Here is an 18,964-nt window from a genome sequence, read left to right as displayed (position 1 = left end):
TTCATATACATATATATATATATTTATATATTTATAAATATTATACATTATATATATATATATAAATATTATATATATATATAAATTAACTTTGTTCAGATCTTTTTTTAAATAAAAGAAAAAAATATTAATTTTTAGTATTTATCGCGATCTTCTATTATTTTGTGTTTGTATAAGTTTTATAAATTTTTATATATATGCATATCCAAACACACACATATATATATATATATATATATATATATATATATATTCGCGCGCATTATAAGCGTCTTATTTGCTAGCAAATAATCGGAGATCCAGTTTGAGAATGACATCACCGCTATCGACTTCATGTAACTTGATTCTTTTTTGAATTGGTCCGCAAGAATCTTTACTATCTCTCATTATGTCAGCCACTCTGACCTCGGCACGACCAAGAAATTCTGTATTAACAATATTTTAAATTGTCGACATTAGAGAAGTTACGATTTTAGTCAATTAATAATTTTTTTAATAGTACTCGAAATATATTCAATTCTTATACTAATAATTATATATAAGGACTTACCGTCAGGACTGTAGTATCCTTTATCGAACACGGTGATGCAAAGAGTATCCTCTAATAAGTCTTTTACTTGGAATTGCATCGAGGCATCCCACCAAGGGCAATCATTTCCGGAGACAACGCCGGTTCTTTCTTCTTGGGAGCCCATAGACACTTTGCAGAATGTATTAAACTTTCCTAGAAGAAAGAAATGCTTGCATAAACGTATCAACATTCGATCATAAAGCAAAAGGGCAATTGCGACATATAAAAATATATATATTTTTTTCCTTTAAGCGTTAGTAATTTTATGCTTTTATGCATTATACCGCCCTTAAGCCATTCCAAAGATACACGCTTATCCCCCCCCCTCCCGCACTCGAATTTTTCAATTAAATTTTTGAAGTTTGATTATTGTAAGATTAAAATATTCTGATAATTGTATATTTCAAGAATATTAAATATATATAATTTATTATGATATTAAATATATATAATGTATGATATTTTTCCTTTATAACTATAAAATAATTTTTTATCATGCATTCATGCTTTTGCAATTTCATTCGCCAAAGTCTTTAATTTTATTTAATAAACTACGAAAGAAGATCATTGCTTGCCTTTTTAATTTGTATTCGAGATGTAGATATATGAAAAAAGCAGGAGTACAATTATTTAAAAAATCTTAGAAAAAGATTATGCTAATGTGAAATGGAAGCATGAGGAAGATAATAAAATCAATGCAATCTCATTTGTAGTATAAACTTATAATAAAAATTGATTTACAAACCAAAGTAATGAAATATACGAATATTCAGAATTGTCTCAAAAAGACAGGATATACCTTTTTTGCTAATGACAAGATCTTCAGCTTCCACAACTACTAGTCGTAGCCTACCTGCGGGAGGTCTCCTGCGAACTATATGGCAGATTTTTGTTAGTGATAAAGCGTTGTATGCAAATTATATGTATTTGAATTTTTTCTAGCTTGACTTTTTACTAACACATATTTTTGTCTGATAAATACAACTATCCATGAATGTATGTATATATGCTTCGACATAACTCCCATAATAATATTACATAGGCAAGCAAGGAAGCAAGCATTAATAAGCACGACATCAGTAAAAAGACGTAAAAATGCAAACATGCGACCTAAACCGTCATCCTTACCGGATGGAGCTTTCAAGTTGAAGCCTTGGAGTACAGTGACGAGAATTCTGCCGCACGCTCCAAATTGTGCCTGTTCTGTTCATCCACATAAACTCATTATTGAAATCAAATTTATTATACAACACAAGAGTAAATCTACATATAAGCTTGATGCCGAACAATATACATGAAACTTGACGTATAAACACTATTTGCTTGACAAATAATTGACAAAGCAATAAATAACTTTCACTTTGTACGAATAAACAATAGTTCAATAATCTTCATACTAATCGAATAATTACAGGTGTAATAGTTAAACTTACTTGATCGTTGTCTCTGCAGGCGATTTCTCTCGTTCTCTAAAAATTTCTTACGCGCTTCTATGATTCGTTTCGACCACAAGGAACATTCATTGGCAGATGAAGCTAATAATATAATTGGCTTTTTCTGATCTTTCAGTCTTAGAGTTTTCGAAGAATTGTCCGCCGCGTCGCTTCCGCTCAAGCTGCTTCCGTCGCTTTCTCCGAGCAAGGACAATTCATTGAGAAATATTGGCTATAAAAAGATGAATCGTTTTAATAAAACGATATCATAATTACGTAAAGAGTTTTGATTTACACATTCTCTAACGATTTTCTCTAAAGTATACCTTTCTGTACATTTTAAATTTTTGATGTTCGTTGCGTTCGAATGAAAACTGTTGGCAGTTCAAGGATTTCATCGGTGTAACAAACAGCAGAAAATCATTTGTCAGGAATCCAACGAGTTCTTTGCCACTTTTTAACTGTTTAACAAAATTGTGACATGGCATAAAATTACGTAACAAAAGTGTGACTTAAAAGTCTCAATATTGATCAATATTAATAATCAAAATCTTTCAAATTAATATTGCATCATTTTTATAAAATATTTATTACCTTATGAAGTATACCATAATGCAAAAGTTTTCGCGGTCCCAAAGAATTTGTCAAGGAGTTGAAAACGAGTTGCTCTTCAAGGCCATCACACATCACGTGAGTTTGCAACCATTCCAGTCTGTCACTATTTTCTTTCTCTCTAACTCCTTCATTCACCTACAATAATGTATAATATTAGATGAAAAATAAATATGTGAATAAATTATCTCATCTTCTTCCTTATGCTCCTTTCTTGTATTCCTTTGCACGCGTTATTTTTACCTGAGTACAAAATTCTTCGGATTTAGCCAAAGCTTCTTGTAAATATTGCCTATCGGGATGATCTATCGGCGTATACTCTAAAATCTATAATCATGATGTGTTACGTGCTACGATATAATACGTATGATGTAAACTATAATTATCTAGAAATAAAAGCGAGAATACCTTGCCAATGATAAGCGGATATTTTGTTATTCTTTGCATCGGTTTGATTAAAAATGAACTTAATGGCATTCCTTTTGTTCGTGGATCTTGCTGACATGTCTGCGCGACTCGAACGAATTCCGGCGAGGTTTCTGTCAAACGTTGCAGATACGTTGCGGCGGATATTTGGCAGCTGCAAAATCTTATGTAAGCAGACATCCTAGGAATCTGTGTAAGATATCATATATCATATGTAAAGAGGCTTCAATAACAGAATCAATCGTTCTTCTCGCATTAAAATCATAAATGCACACTTACATTCTCGCATAAGATATCGCCAATCATTCTAACTACTCCGTTGTAGCTGTTATCCCTTCTTATTCTTAAAGTCCTGTAATAAATTTATCTGTAATCTCATCGTCGACAAAAAATATTTTTTGTTAGATACATTATTTTATTAGATATCTTAATGATATAAATTTAGTTACCTCAAAAAGTTATCGTTACATGCAATAATATCTCTCCAATTAATAAATATCTTTTCTATTTCATCGACACTTAGGACTAAACTTTCGATTAGTGGTTTCTCGAACACCTAAAATGTGCAATTATTTATACACACACGCACATATATATTTATAAATATATATGTATACCATATAATATTAAATAAAGATTCACCTCAAATTTCCCTTCATATTTATGAATTTTCTAATTAACTTAGAGTAACGTGCATGTGTCTCCTTTCTCTCATTTTCAATATTCATTTTGAATATGTGAAGTTTTTCACTTTAGGTCTTGCTAAAGCTTTAAATAAATATATTAGAAGGTTTCACATTGCGCACATTATTAATGACATTTGATTTCAAAAAATTCGCATAATTGCTGATAAAAGACATTTCTTTTCCATAGATAATAAGAAAAGAATCTACTCTAAAGTGATGTAAAAAAATCTTTAGATGAAAAAAAGAAGAACCGCATACCATATGTTACTCTAAATGTGCATGTATATAAATAAGGAAACGTGAAAAAGCAAATTAAAAAAAAAAATGAAAAATACCTCGTGTACTAGCCTCATGTCTTCTATATAGGCCTGTTCAGTCATAATTAACTCTTTGATATGTTCCTGGCGTTTTTTTTCCATGGGATTGTGATACATTGTATCGATCATCAATTCACTCGCTACACATAAAATATATACAAAAAATGTTTCTTTTGCGTAAAATCATTATTAATGTTTTACTCTATTTTATCGTTTTAAAATAAAAAAGAAAGCAATTTTATATTCTCCAAAATAACATGGCTCATTAAAAAATGTATGTCTTATTATAAAAAGTTTGATATAAATAAAATAAAATCTCTCAAATTTTCTATAATATATAATATAGTTTATAACTTTTCTAAAGTAAATAGAATAAAACCGTCTTCTGTCAATAGAACAATTTTCCATATACTAATGACTAATGAATTAATTACCTAGTGGGGCAATACATTGCAAAAACTTTAAACAGAAAGATAATATATATTACATGTCAAAATAATATCAATAAGTAAAAATTGTTATTACGAACGATAATATCGAGTAACATGTGATTCGTCTACGCAAGAATAATTTTTACAACAGACAGATATTTTATTTCAATCAGCGTGATAGATGCGAACGTATCCGTATATGTATATATGGATATGTTTACATACGTATAAGAACATCGGCGTACATATGCGTATGTGTATGTGTGTGGAAACACAATATATAATATTTCTATATGTATATAAAGTGTGTGAACAGGATTTTTTTCGTATAAGTCTCACACAGAATTATTCATACTCTCTTACATTTTCCACTATGCGCCAAATCACATCGTACCTTAGTTGAGATTTCCGACGAGACTTGATATTAGAATAAACAAACAACTTGCAAATAGTAACAATCTTAGGAATACAACGCACTACACGACTACATCGACTAAGGATAACCAGTTGCTTTAACAACTTGCTTTAGATATCCCGCCGTCGTCACCTTAGAATAACTTTATGCTGGGGAGACTGGTGTCTTGGAATACCTAATTATTATAAGCACACAATTATTGCCACTGTAATATAACGTATTTACTCACTTCTGTCATGGAGGAGATTACATAGAACGCGTAAAAGTAGCAATGAATAAATACGTTGTGCGCTTGATTTTTTTCTTCAATATATGGAATCGATATTGATTGCTGGTACCATCCTTGCTTTTTTTTCTAGATGACCTTACGGCTGGAAGTTCGAGGAATCTCTAAAGAAGCTACAAACTGACGCATACTTTTGCAAACATTCGTGAATGTTCATCGAATGTTAAATTATTCTTAATATACGCTGTATATCAAAGCTTCATAACTGCGAGTGTATATACTGAACTCGGTGTCGAAATGTGTCGGTAGGCTCTAATGCGATTTTTTCAAAGATATTTTTTGGGGGAACAATAAACATTTTCATATATCCTTTAACATAATAAATTCTTTGCAACGAAGCACTGTTAATGAGCTATGATTGCACAATACATTATACGAACAAGATTGACATCTGAATGCCGATTACAATCCAAGAAATAAATAATATAGATCAGTCGAATACACATCTATAGGAATGTTGTGATTTAATGAAAAAACTAATTTACAATAAGATATTACGTCACTTAACAAATCATATCTATTTTTTTTAGCTCATTATTGGCGGCCTTTTATTGTTCACGTATAATTGTTATTTATTTAGGCTCTCGTAAAAGGCTGCGAAGAAGGAGCACATTCTTTACCTTCCATTTAATATAAAGCTTATAAATAAACGCATATAATAAATGACTAGGAGAATAATCAGATTATTAAATTTACAGCGAACATCGCTTTTTGTTTCACTCTGATTTCCCCTTTCATGAAATTTATGCACAAATGAGAACAACATATTTGAAGTAGAATATCATGTTTGCTAATTTTATTAAATGTAGCAAATCGCACACATCGAATAAAATTATACGAGATATTACTCTGAGCTCTTCCTCCTTTTATACCGCTTTCAATCGCAACAGTTAATCGTTGGACAGCTGGATTGTGAGATCGTCATTTTTAGATATATTTAGGCCTCGGCGTGAGACAATCGCAATTTTTAACGATCCACAATGCACATCATGCATTAACATTAATAAAAGATAACGCAATCATCATAGCTTTTTTAACGGCCACTTCTATTTTACACAACTCTGAACGCAAACATTACACCATAAATCAAAAAAATAATAAAAACCCAGTAATAATCCTTAATTCTCAAAAATAATCAAATTAAATTGTCTACATAAATTTTGATCGACCACCGAAATGTTCAGAAGTAAAAAAAAAAAAACAGAAACGACTCAAAAAAACATTCGTATTTTTCTTTTAAAAAAAAGGGGGGGGAGTTAATTTAGCGTTCTTATACATAAAGTTTCTTAAATAAAGCTTTGAAACATAATAATCGAGCTAAACACATACATCAATTTGCACATGAACATGAACTTAACAAATGACTTAAATATTAAGTAACAATGGTATTCTTACCATGACACATAATGTTAAATATTTCTAATATGTTTGAACAAGCTAAAATTTAATATTATTTCTTAATTGTACATCAGCATAGATAGAGAACTGAGGTAGACCTTTGGTGTTGGTGCAGATATATCAGGTGGTCACGTAATATTAATGAAATGACTCAACGATCGGACTTGGTACATGCGCGCATTGTCCCTATACAACGAACATAGTATTTGCATGAAAACCGTTTTTGAAGATGTAAAACAGTTAAAAGGCTAGTATGTTGCGATTCAATCGTTGTAATAACAATTTGAATGATAACATTAATGAAGGAATGAGTGCACAACCCCGCACCAGAGGAAAGGCTTGTATAATATGTATAAGTAGGAGACGAAAAGAGAAAGATAGAGAAAAAGAAATAAAGAATCAACCCTGAACTTTCCTCCTTTAACCTCGTATTAATTCTTCATTTCTCGTTTTCTTCTTTCTCCTTTTTCTCCCCCCATTTATCTGTCTCTATTTCCCAACACCTCTCACTTTAGTTTTTTTTTTTTATGCACATTGTCTCCAACGGTGAGAAAGTTCTGTTGTTGTAACACGCCGTGCTGAGTGTTGGAGCTGCTATTTTTCTTATTACACTTCGGGTGCTTTAATTTTAACCAGCAATGCTGATTAACCAGTACTGCTGCTCGGCTACCCTTTATGCTGCGTGTTAAGCAAAAGCGAAAGATAATTAATAAAAAAGAGATTATAGGATGCATATATAAGACTAATAAGAGAAATGATCGAGGTAGCTGTCTCTTTAAAGCATCCCTTCTAATTTTAAAATTATTACTTAAAATTATAGAATTATACAAAATATATTTCGTATAAGATTTCTATTTCTTCTTTATAAAATTTTCTGCAATTATTGAATATGTATATATGTAAAATAATAAAATATTAGAAATTTACGAATAAAAAAAATTATATTTATGGAAAATTGTTATTACTTATATTCCAGCATATTGTATTGAAAATAGACATTGTAGAAAAAATAAATTTTAAATAAAAATTAAATTAATATAAACTATAAGGATTAATTATTAAGATTAATTACAAACTTATGTAATAATAATTTATTATAATTATGTTAGATATATATATATATATATATATAATAAAATAGGACAATACAATCGATCGCGATTCGTTATATCAAAGAAACTACCTCTGACGAAAAAATAGACGGACGAACGAATGAGCAGACATGCAAAAGGCAGACAAGCAGACTGTTTGTAGAAACTTAGGAAGATATTTCAAATTTGCATCTGCGTTGGTTTTTATTTTTATTTCTAACGTAAACCGTAATATAAGCAAAAAGTGTGTGAGCGATCTCTATATGCTTGTGACATACCAGTAACCAAGCCATACACAATGCATATACCTACATTAGACAGAAGAATTAATGTTGCCAGTTATTACAGAGCAGACTTTGTATTATGACAGTCAAACACATTGCTTTTACACAACCATTTTTCAAAATAACAAAAAAGAATAGAATTAATTTTACTTTAGTTGTAAAATACTTACATTCAAAAAAAGAACCATTCCAATGATATAATTAAACAAAAGGCATTTATAATTGATGAAAAAATATATTCTTGATCTATATGAACTATATCATACATAAAAGATTTATGCTGCTATAGCTCAGAGTTATCATAACAATGTATATATTAATCCATAAGAAAATAAAAATGTGCTACATATACTCATACTTTCAATTGCACACTTATAAACTATTTACCTATAATAATATTTTGATGCTATGATAACAATTACAATAATAAATTCCATCTTAACTTATTTTGCATGTGACTAAGTAAGTGGTTACATGTAAAATAAGCAAAGATAAAAAATATAACCTAATAAAATAATAATATAACAACAATAATAATGACGACGATCATAATGAAAAGAATACTGGTAATGATAATAATGCAGGTAATGACAGTGTTGTTATAACAAAAATGGTAATAATAATAATATACGATGACGAAAAAGATAATATAAATACATTGTCGTTTAGATTGGAACTTGTTACACCTAACGATCGTCCGCCTATCCATAGCCAGAAGTTGTGTTTTGCATTTCTATTTTGTTCTCTATTTTATTTGTTCAATCACTTTTTCTAGTATCTAAACGCATGTAGTTAAATATGTGTAGAAATTTATTACAAATTCAAATAATTATGTTCATACTACATTATGAACATTATAATGTTAACAGGCAAAATGGGTTGAAAGTTGAATTTTGACAATCACGTACGAAAAGAATACTTACACATAGGTGATACGTAGTTGCTTGGGAAGACACCAGATACGCCATTCAATTCGCCTCTCCACCATGCGGTCTCTTCCTTAGCAAGTACTGATATAACATCGCCTTTCTCAAAACTTAATTCATCCTCATTTTGTGCTTGGTAAGGATAAAGAGCCATGACACGTTCTGCAAATAAAAAGTTATGTTTCGAGTTCTACTTTATTCGAGAAAACCTACATATTGTCTTAGCATCACATATAAATATAATCTTGAAAACTATAGTAATTGAATTATAAAATTTACTCACCAACATTTGGATCTGTTGGAGAATCTTGATATCCATGAGAGACAGGTGTACTTCTATTACTGCTACTGGTTAAAGGTTTAACATATGTTGCTGGGAACCAACCAACTTGCCTCTTTTTACCTCGTGCCTAAATAAAATTGCGTTAGTTATTATTTTACGCTAAAGGAATTAAGTAGGATAAGAAAGCAAGGGGTATTTCTTTACCTGAAGCTCTCCTTCCCACCATCCACTGTCAGTTTTCTTACGAATCATTATTAATTGTCCTCTTTGCAAGTCTAATTGTTCTGCACTAGTTGCTTGATATGGCGCAATAACTTGGACAATTTCTGGTTTCCTTCCCCTCTATAAAGAAAAAATTTTTTTTTCATAAATAAAATTATAATTTCTCGGTATTTATATAAACTTTTTACAAACTTTAAGTCATTAAATGTCGACTATATTTGAGAGATATATATATAGTAATATAAATTAAATACCTTATAATACTGCATTACCAGAATGTCAGTAGCATAAAAAAAAACAATAAGCACAATTAAACTCTTATAATTATCTTAAGAGAGTTTCAATCATATGAATAATTAGAGAACAAGGATTAATTTTTTTACCTGCTGAGCAGCCATGGCAGTAAAGTCTGGTAATTCCGCTCTATCCTCAGCAGCTGCTCTTTCATCTTCCAATTGTTCTGCTGTTTTCTCTACCTGCTAAATACACATACACACGCACACACACATTCTATGTTATTTAGCTTCATCATTGTAGTCTTTATTAGATATCAGTAAAATTAAAAATTAATAAAATTACACAAAACTCAAATCAAGCTAACATGTATTCGTATTAAGTTAAGAATAAGATATAATTGAGATATAATAATTTAAAATAAACAATTACGCACTTGTGATGCTGCGGCTCCTGGGACATCAGCTTCGGTACTTTTTGTCTCTACAGTAATTGCACTAGGCTGAATAGACGCACCCTGATCAATGCCGTGCAAAGTTGTATTAGACGAATTAATATTTCAGATATTAAATATTAGTAACAAATAAAAAAATGCGTTTTATCAAATCAGACAGTTAGCAAGTTATATTTATACAACAATCAAAAAGATTAAAAAGGTAATCAAAAGAAAAATATTTATAAAGATATCAGACTTATATGCCATACCTGATTGGGAGCATCACATTTTTCTACATAATTGGATGGAAAAATCCCAGTTCTATCTCCTACACAACCAGTCCACCAATCTCCTTCCTTCTTGGTAACTAATATAACTTCCCCTTGATTAAAATTAAGATCGCCGGCTTCAGCTGAATCGTATCGATAAAGCGCAACATAATATTCGTTAAGACCATCAGCAGCGATATCTTTACTGCTTGTAATTATCTCTTTTACGTATGATTTCGGGAACCAACCCTTATTTTCACTGTTAGTCGAACCATACCACCAGTCAGCCTAAATAAAATAATGAGAAATGTATATTTTTAAAATACACACATACACACACACATATATATATATATATATATATATATATATACACTTGTATATAATCATTATATATATTTAATAACCTGTTGCTCAGAAACATAAATAGTTTCTCCTTTTTCGAAAGAAAGATGTTGCTCCATAGTAGGTCGGTATGGAAACAAAGTGGTAGCTTCTATGTGGCAAGATGTACCTAATCCTAAAGTAGGTATAATAGCTTCCACTATCGGAGCTTCTCCCCCCAAAGATCCTGCATCGGATACGTTTTCGGGAACTTCTGCTATCTCCCTGTGTAATTAAAATAAAAATATTCTGATACTTCTAATGGGAAATACACAAAATAATATTGATCCACAATATTTCGCAAATATTGATATAAATAAAAATATAACTGACTCTAATGTTCTCTTCTCTACACTGTCCTGTTGTATGAAGGTACGTTCATTATCCAAGCCAACTGTACCAGTATCCACTGGTTCCACGTAAGATTCGGGAAACCAACCGGTGTGACCTCGAATTTCTCCTGCCATCCATCCTGGTTCAGCATTTTGCACAGGTGGTACCTGTGTATAATATAGAGATATCGTATTAGATATTATATGTATTGGATCAGTTTTCTTTTGACAGTAATAAACTCTTCCTGCATTTATTATACATACCGATATAATATCACCAGGTTGAAATGATATTTCGTCTTGATTTCGCGCCACAAATTCATAAAGTGCTCTGTATTTGCGAACACCCACGACATCAACTTCATTCGTCGTGCTTGCCGCTACAGTGGTATCATCAACTGGCCAAGCTGCGTCACTAGCTATACTAGGTGCGTTGCTCCAAGCGCTATCACCCCATGCATCAGCGGCTGAAACGCTACCGCCGCTTGCCCGGAGTTCAAGTACTTTCTTCTTTTTTTCATCAAAAGTACCGTAAAGTTGCTTGCAGTCTGTTGCTAAATTTTTCATTTGCGTTTTAATTTCTTCAAGTTGAGCATTATTATTCTCAATATCGGACATTTTTGAATCGATCTGTTGAAGAAAATATACGTTTCGAAATCAAACATCGATATATTTCGTCCAAAGCTAAAAGTTATTTACAAATAATCGACAAACATTAGAGATATACATACTTGTTGTTGTAAATCTGCAATTTTATCCTTCATCTGCTTAAGAGTAATTTGTTTATTGTCAAAGGCCATCTTAATAGCCTCTTGTCCGGCAGCATCTTGCGCCGCATTGAGTTTATTCTTCGCCTCGATACGCGCTTTCTCCTGACTCAACGCTAATAATCTTTGATTTTGTTCCCGAAGTTTATTCTTTAAGGCGGCCATTTCCTGTAATTGCGCATCTCTCGTTGATCGCATACCATCGATAGTTGTTTTAACGCCCGAGACTCCTACTCGAGTATCACAAATCTTTTGGGATAATTCTTTCACTTTCTCATTCTGACAAGCAGAGAATAATATTAATATATAAGATTTATTTATTATTTATTATTATTCACTATATAATTTCTCTTGTACTTACAAGTGTTCCAAGTTCAATCGTCAAGGTCTGATTCTTTGCTTTCAATTTGAGGAGAATATCTTGTTCCTTTTGTCTTTGCGCTTGTAATTCTTGCGATTTCTGTCGTTCCCATTCCAATTGTCGTTGCCTTTCCATTTCTCTGCGTCATAAAACAATCCTATTTTCAAATCTGTACAAGTATAAATTTCTCTAATAAAATCATGTTTTAATGAATTTACTTGCGTGCTGCCTCTTTCTGTTCTTGTGCGCGTTTCCGTTGTTCCTCTTTCTCCTGTTCGATTTCTTTTTGCCTCTGCATTTGTTTCTCAATTTCCGCTTGCCTACGCCTTTCTTGCTCTAATCTGTACAACACAATATTGCATAACATATGCATTACAACACAACATAATATCAGTCACCGCGAAAGCTTTAAAACTAAAAACACAACATTTTTCTATATTATATATCTAATTGATAAATGGTTCTACTTACCTTATTTTTTCCTGTTTCTCGGCTTCCTCTCTTTCTTTTCGTTCCCGCTCTTCTTGTTCTTTTCGCTGAATTTCTAATAATGCTTTGCGCCTACGCTCCAATTCCGCTTGACCTTTCTCAAAGTTCTCTTTACGTTTATCTTCAAATGAAGTCTGTAAAATAATATTCTTTTTTTTCTTTCCGTTTTTCTTTTTGCATAAAAAAGTATTCCTATATTATTAGCCATATACCTGTGGCATGCCCGCTAATGGATCAATATTTTCCGTTGCGTTCTGAGATAGCGTTAAACTACTTTGACGTTGTCGTCTAAATGTGGGTGGAATAAGTTCCAGTGGAAGTGTCGTAGGTATCGTTTCGCCTGCCTTAGCGATATCGCAAAGATGCATTGCAAGTACAAATTCCTCAGACCCTAAACGTCCATCCGAATCCATGTCAGATAAAGCCCTATCAACATACATTTGAACACTCTTTTTCACTTGCGTTTTACATAGAACTACTTATATCGAATGTTCCTTTGTGTGCTATATTTGTGTTTTATAGTAAAATATTTTGCAACTATACCATATTCGAGCAAGTATCGGTTGTGGCAATTGAGACTGCACCATGATATTTCTTGCTTGAGGCCCGGATAGAAAACCAGATCTCGTTCTATCCCAAGTATTAAATAATTGAGTATACTTTAATTTAGTTTGATGTGGCACCGCCCATTCTGTAGATTGCGGCGAACCAACTAACGAGTGCTGTGAATCCACGGAGCCCACTCTATCTATACTCGGTGGACGCGCTGTTGTACTCAAGGGTGTAGATACCGGCGTTTGCGTAATGGCGCCATTGACTAATGCGCCATTTGCAGTTGTCGAGGATACCAATGGTAACGCTACTGACGGAGCAACTCCAGTACCTGTGGAAGAAAATAAAAATTAACACTAATAAAAAAATACAAATACAAGAAACAAAACATTGTTTTGCATACATACCAGTATTTATTGATCCGATAGGTGGTACCATACTAGAGACACCAGTCATAGGAGCAACTATACCTGCATTAACCATCCCCAATGGTTGTGTCGGCAATGGCTGTGCCATATTAAAGGCAGCCATTGGCACAGGGTTTGTGTTTAAAGGTGCAATTGATGCTACTGATGGAATACCTACAATTAATATAAATTAAATATATACGAGAGTAACTCTGTAAAACTACAATTTTATAAATGCATTATTATATTAAATAAAATTTAATCAATAACATAATATTTTAAAATATACTCAATTTTGACATAAAGTTTATCTTAATATTTTACCTATGCCAGAAACAGGTATAGATGGGACTGAAGAAACTACCGATGCACCAACAACAGGAGGTTTTATGGGTGAAATTCCTACAGGACTATTTGGAAATGATGGTGGTGCTGGTTTTGGCGGTGGACCACTCGTCGTGGCCGTAAAGTTACTGCCTATAATAATTTCGTATGATTATTATTACATTGTATCAGACAGTAAATTTATCAAAATAATATTCCTTACATTTCAATAAATTATACAACAGATATAAAAAAAAAAAGATAGCTGAATAAGCATGAGTAAAAATATTTGCAAGTACCTTTAATGCTTTTTTTCATATCATAGCTTGCATAGCATATTAATAATAATTAAGCAATGCAATGAATTTAGTATACTAAAACTTTCTATGCAAGTTCTGCACATTGAGTTTGTAATTTAACATGTGTATTTATTTAACATACCAATACTTGCAGGTGGTGCAGGTCTTTGCGGAGGACCACCAGTTGTGGTACTGACAGAAGGCGCGATTCCTTTTTTTTTGCCGCGTAAAGTATAAAACATTATTAATAAAATGTTCTTTCTTTCTCTATTGTCAGAAATATTATTGCAAATATATAAACGATATATAAATACTATTAGTTATATAAAGTATATAATTAGTAAAATAACTTTAAATCAGCAAATAAAAATTCTGATTAGAAAAATATACATTTTCTAATTTATAAATAATATCCCAAATTATTAACACATATCTAATCATGTTTATTTTTATATTCAAGCATTTCCCAAGAAAATCTTTCCAATTATATAAAAAATATCAAGACATGCGAAATATATTAAAAGTATATAATGATTAATGCATATGTATGAGTTTCTTCTTTCACACTTTTAATAAGTACATTTGTTGAAAATTCTATCATCGCAAAGTCCAACACATACCTACATGTGTAATACAAAGTAAATATTACAAAGATAAAAAATTTTTATAGCCTCTGTGCAAAGACTGAATTGCTGTTGCAATAAATGATAAAGTATTATAAATTTTGAACATTTTTATATAAAAAAATAAGCTATACATGAAGCATCTGCTTCACACACACATACACACACACACACTCACACACACATATACACATTAAAGAAGTTATAATTATCTCATAAAATTGTATCCTCCTCATTAAAAATATGCAAAATATTTGTAAAAACACATTCCAAACGGGTATATTGAAAGTGCAGCAAATATAACAAGCTAAAGAGAAAGTTTATCTTACATCATTATATTGTAATATTATTAATAAAACAATTAAAATGGTTCGAAATTTAACTCAGAACATTCTGTTAAGCCATTGAATAAAAGCTTGCTCTTTGGAAAAAAGAAGATAAATTGACCCATAAGAAACACACAGCATTCAGCACAGTTAACATACCCACAGAAGGTGGAGCGGGTCGAGCGGGTGGCTTAGACGGTATATGAGTTGTGGCATGTGTACTTGGGGCCACAATCTGTCTATTTTGTTGTAATGCTGTGTATGATGATGCATTATGAGTAACACATAATTATGTTGAATTTTGTTAATAAGGTAATAACATATTGAGACACATGTTGAATCATATGTGTATTGAATTTAATTTATGCAAATGATAGATGACTATGTAATAATATAGATTTGTTGAATATTAATGATATTGTAGTTATGTTTAATATATCTGATTGAACTCAACAAACCACACTAATATATTTGAGAAAGTGTATATATTTGAGTATAAATTTATAGATGCTTTTAGAAGTTTTTTAAACATTTTTTTCTGCTATTTTAATAAGATATTAAATATAAGCATCTATCAAACAATAATGATTGAGACAAAGAAGGCTTAATAATATGAAAACATTTAATCATGTATTACCTATAAGAGGATGTGTATTTCCAGCTGTGGATACTACACTTGGTATAGTTTGAGGTGCTATTGGTTGAGGTCCGCTTAAATTTACTAGAGAGCCAATATTTTGAGCGGTTGAACCATTTGTCAATCCAGCCAAGTTAGCATCACCTAAAATTACTCATTAATCTCAATCACAATCAATCTAATGATATAATCTCATGTATCATATGTATCAGATATATTAAGCTACCTGTTGGAAAAGATTTCAAACTCTGTATAAGAATGGGTGGCAGTACTTTGGGAATTTCAAAACCACGTAATTTCAAATTAATCAATTTGCACGCAATACTGAACTCATTTATATTCATTTTTCCATCTGAATCTGTATCCGATAATGCCCTATAATATATAAAAGAGATTAGAAAATGCATTATAACTTGAAATAATCTCTATATTAATAATTTTACCATATCTGTCCAAGAATGGGAGGTGGAAGTTGAGATCTAAGGAGGAATCCTTTTGCCTGTTCGCCAGTAACAATTCCATTGATTGGTTTCAAGGAGTCAAATTGTTCTTGATATCTCATTCTTTCTCTAGGCTGAATTACCCAGGGGTCTATACCTATATACATCAGATATATAACACATTTGGGATAATATCTCTTTCAGTAATTTAAAATAGAAACATTCATTTATTTACAAAAATATAACTTCAGCCTTTTTTCCTCATTACTGAGAATAATTACTAGTCTTACAAAAAAAAAAAAAAAAATTAAGAAAAACTATCATAAAGAGGAAAAGATGTAGAAGCATGATAATGTATACTACAGATGACATAAGCAATAACGTGGTATGTAGTCTATCGGACATTGACAGATACACGAACGTCAATGTACTGATAATGTCAACGGGAAAAAAAAATGAAATTCACCTGGAGTCTGAGGAGTAACCATTTTGGGAGAGTGGCGTCCGCTTGTGCGAAATTCGAGGCGATAATCGTTACAATTAGAATCTCGTGTTCGGTGGTTAGGTAGAATCGTGGTGAGTTTACGCCTTCAAGGTTAGATTAGGTTAGGTCACGGTGATCGATCTTTCCTTCGAGACGACTTTACAATGAGATCTATCTGTTAATACAGAAATCGTCGAAAATATATATAAAGGTTGTTATGTAAATTGAATCCCGTGCCGTTGATTTCACCACGATTGGTGGCTCAAACAACAACAATCTATGAACGTTAAAATAAACGCGAGATTAATTTAAAAATTCAATACAATATCTCTGGAATGTGTAGATTTACATCGTTAAAAAGGACACGTCAAAAGGTCGAGGGTGTTGCGAGACGCGCTACTGGATCAATCTCGAATGGGACTCATGACCTACGCATGTATATTCTTATCAAATCGCGAATCACTAGCAATCGTGCCGCCCACCAGATCGTATATCGTCTATCGTGGTCTACGACGTGTCATCCATCGTCTACCGTCGTTGTTCATCGTCGCGTATCGTCTATAATAATTGCCTATTGTCGTCAATCTACCTAGACGTATATGTACAATGTATCGTCTTAACGTCAACTGTCAATCTTGCCGAGTGCGGATATAGCGGGCGATCTTTTTTTTTTTTTTTTTCCCTCCCCCGCGAAGAAAACGCCGATGACAGAATTGTAAAAGTCTGCGACACGCGCAACACGTCGGTCGTGGACACGTCAAAGTTTGCCCAGAGTCAATCCACACAAGTGAATCACCACTGACCACAATCAGCTTCACCCAGCTTCACCACCGCTCGTGCACTTACTCGTGTACGTCACTTTCACGAGCTCGGCACCTCTCGGAACTCTTCGGCGAGAATCGATATCCCGCCTCCGAGACTGATTCTATGATCCTCGACGAAGATCGTTGGTTCCTTGCGCGAAAGATTTTCAGCTACCCCCTGAACAACCAAAGTTATCGAAAGTGTTATCTTTCATATATTGATTTATATCGAGTGTAAGATTTAATTTTGCACAACGCAGAAAATGAGATGGTACGCGAACCGAATATCTTACATAATAGAGGCAATAATAACGATACGAGAAGAAATTTTGCAAAATTACGATAATTGTCCAATTTCATCCAAGCGAAACTTATTTAAATTATAAAAACAAATAACACACATTTTCTTTCAAAGAAAATATTTCGGCGTAAATTACAATTTACATCTTTCATTAACTTTTGTTGACTTTTTTGTTCCCCCTCTCCACAAATGAATAAAAAATACATTAAAATGTTAAGTATGCTTTCAATCGAAGATGAGCGTTCAACGATAGATCTCTTGATAGGAATCAAGTTTTTAGTCTGGCGACTTGAAGGAATAGAGCCGGCGGGTGGTAATATACGAATTATACCAAATTACGAGTATCCGTGGAGGAAGGGGGAGAGGAAGGGGGTCACGCGTCCTTGATAGATATTCCAATCATGCACACACATATACACATATACGAGCTGGAAATTGCAAATCCACGTATCACTGGCAGTTAAGTCCGCGCGAACGTTTTGAGAACCGACGCGGATCGCTTTCGGAAGTTTACACGCAAGGTTTCGCGAAAGTATGTGGTTGTTTGTATCGTGTATTTTTTAAATTATCTAATAATAAATTTGTGTTGACAAATCACTGCACGTTTCTACATACACGGTGAACATTTTGACAATTTTTTTTATCGCGAATCTTCGTATAATAAACGTACGAGGAAGAGCAGTTACAGTATTAATTTTCTTTGCAGATGAGTTAAACTAGTTAATTTAATATCACATGATCTTTCGCAATTCAACCGATATAATTGACATATCAAAAAATGTATGATCATAAATTTCATAACAGTCAGTTATATGTGTGTTGTGCTTTCTTTTTTTCAATTGACACGTAATAATCAGACAGACATACACATATGTTAAAGTTGATAAGTACTTTGAGTGAGTATGTGGCTGATATAATTCTGCATATAAAGCTATCGATTTATATGAATTAGATCAAACAGTTTTTGACAATAGTTTAGTGAAATTGAATAATTAAACATCGCGAATCAAAACTATATGTTTCGTCATTATTGTCGATTTAAATAAAAATTTTGAGAAAACGCTTATATTTTTTATTCTATATATACATATATATATATATATATATATATATAT

The 18,964-nt window shown here is 32.1% G+C and overlaps 1 protein-coding gene across 1 annotated transcript; it reads right to left on the bottom strand.

Annotated features, from left to right (window-relative positions):
- Positions 1-168: 168 nt before the first annotated feature.
- On the bottom strand, positions 169-18,865 carry Dap160 (dynamin associated protein 160). The gene is made up of 36 exons (XM_072899830.1): positions 17,514-18,865; positions 16,728-16,920; positions 16,265-16,418; positions 16,048-16,196; positions 15,822-15,965; positions 15,344-15,439; positions 14,378-14,446; positions 13,937-14,089; positions 13,613-13,786; positions 13,197-13,536; positions 12,866-13,079; positions 12,636-12,787; positions 12,383-12,505; positions 12,165-12,303; positions 11,768-12,082; positions 11,301-11,666; positions 11,038-11,204; positions 10,728-10,929; positions 10,321-10,608; positions 10,052-10,132; positions 9,765-9,860; positions 9,364-9,501; positions 9,160-9,286; positions 8,874-9,038; positions 4,064-4,185; positions 3,492-3,598; positions 3,322-3,394; positions 3,025-3,231; positions 2,860-2,943; positions 2,599-2,754; positions 2,331-2,465; positions 2,005-2,236; positions 1,700-1,774; positions 1,371-1,445; positions 551-724; positions 169-425 (listed from the first exon to the last, which is right to left on the bottom strand). Exons 2-36 carry the CDS (start codon positions 16,747-16,749, stop codon positions 274-276), a joined length of 5,466 nt encoding a protein of 1,821 aa, XP_072755931.1. The 5' UTR covers positions 16,750-16,920; positions 17,514-18,865; the 3' UTR covers positions 169-273.
- Positions 18,866-18,964: the final 99 nt, after the last annotated feature.

This window comes from Anoplolepis gracilipes, chromosome 9 (assembly GCF_047496725.1).
Source record: "Anoplolepis gracilipes chromosome 9, ASM4749672v1, whole genome shotgun sequence".
Lineage (NCBI taxonomy): Eukaryota > Metazoa > Arthropoda > Insecta > Hymenoptera > Formicidae > Anoplolepis > Anoplolepis gracilipes.
Note: the sequence above shows the minus strand (reverse complement) of the source record. Positions and strands in the feature narration are given on the sequence as shown.

What these genes read in the sequence shown, in the direction of transcription:
- Dap160 (XM_072899830.1), bottom strand. Translation starts at nt 16,749, where the DNA reads ATGGTTACTCCTCAGACTCCAG. An exon ending in GTAGAGAAGAGAACATTAGA is followed by an intron (nt 10,930 to 11,037) that starts GTCAGTTATATT and finishes TTAATTACACAG; the next exon opens with GGAGATAGCAGAAGTTCCCG. An exon ending in GCGATATCTTATGCGAGAAT is followed by an intron (nt 3,232 to 3,321) that starts GTAAGTGTGCAT and finishes TATCTTACACAG; the next exon opens with ATTCCTAGGATGTCTGCTTA.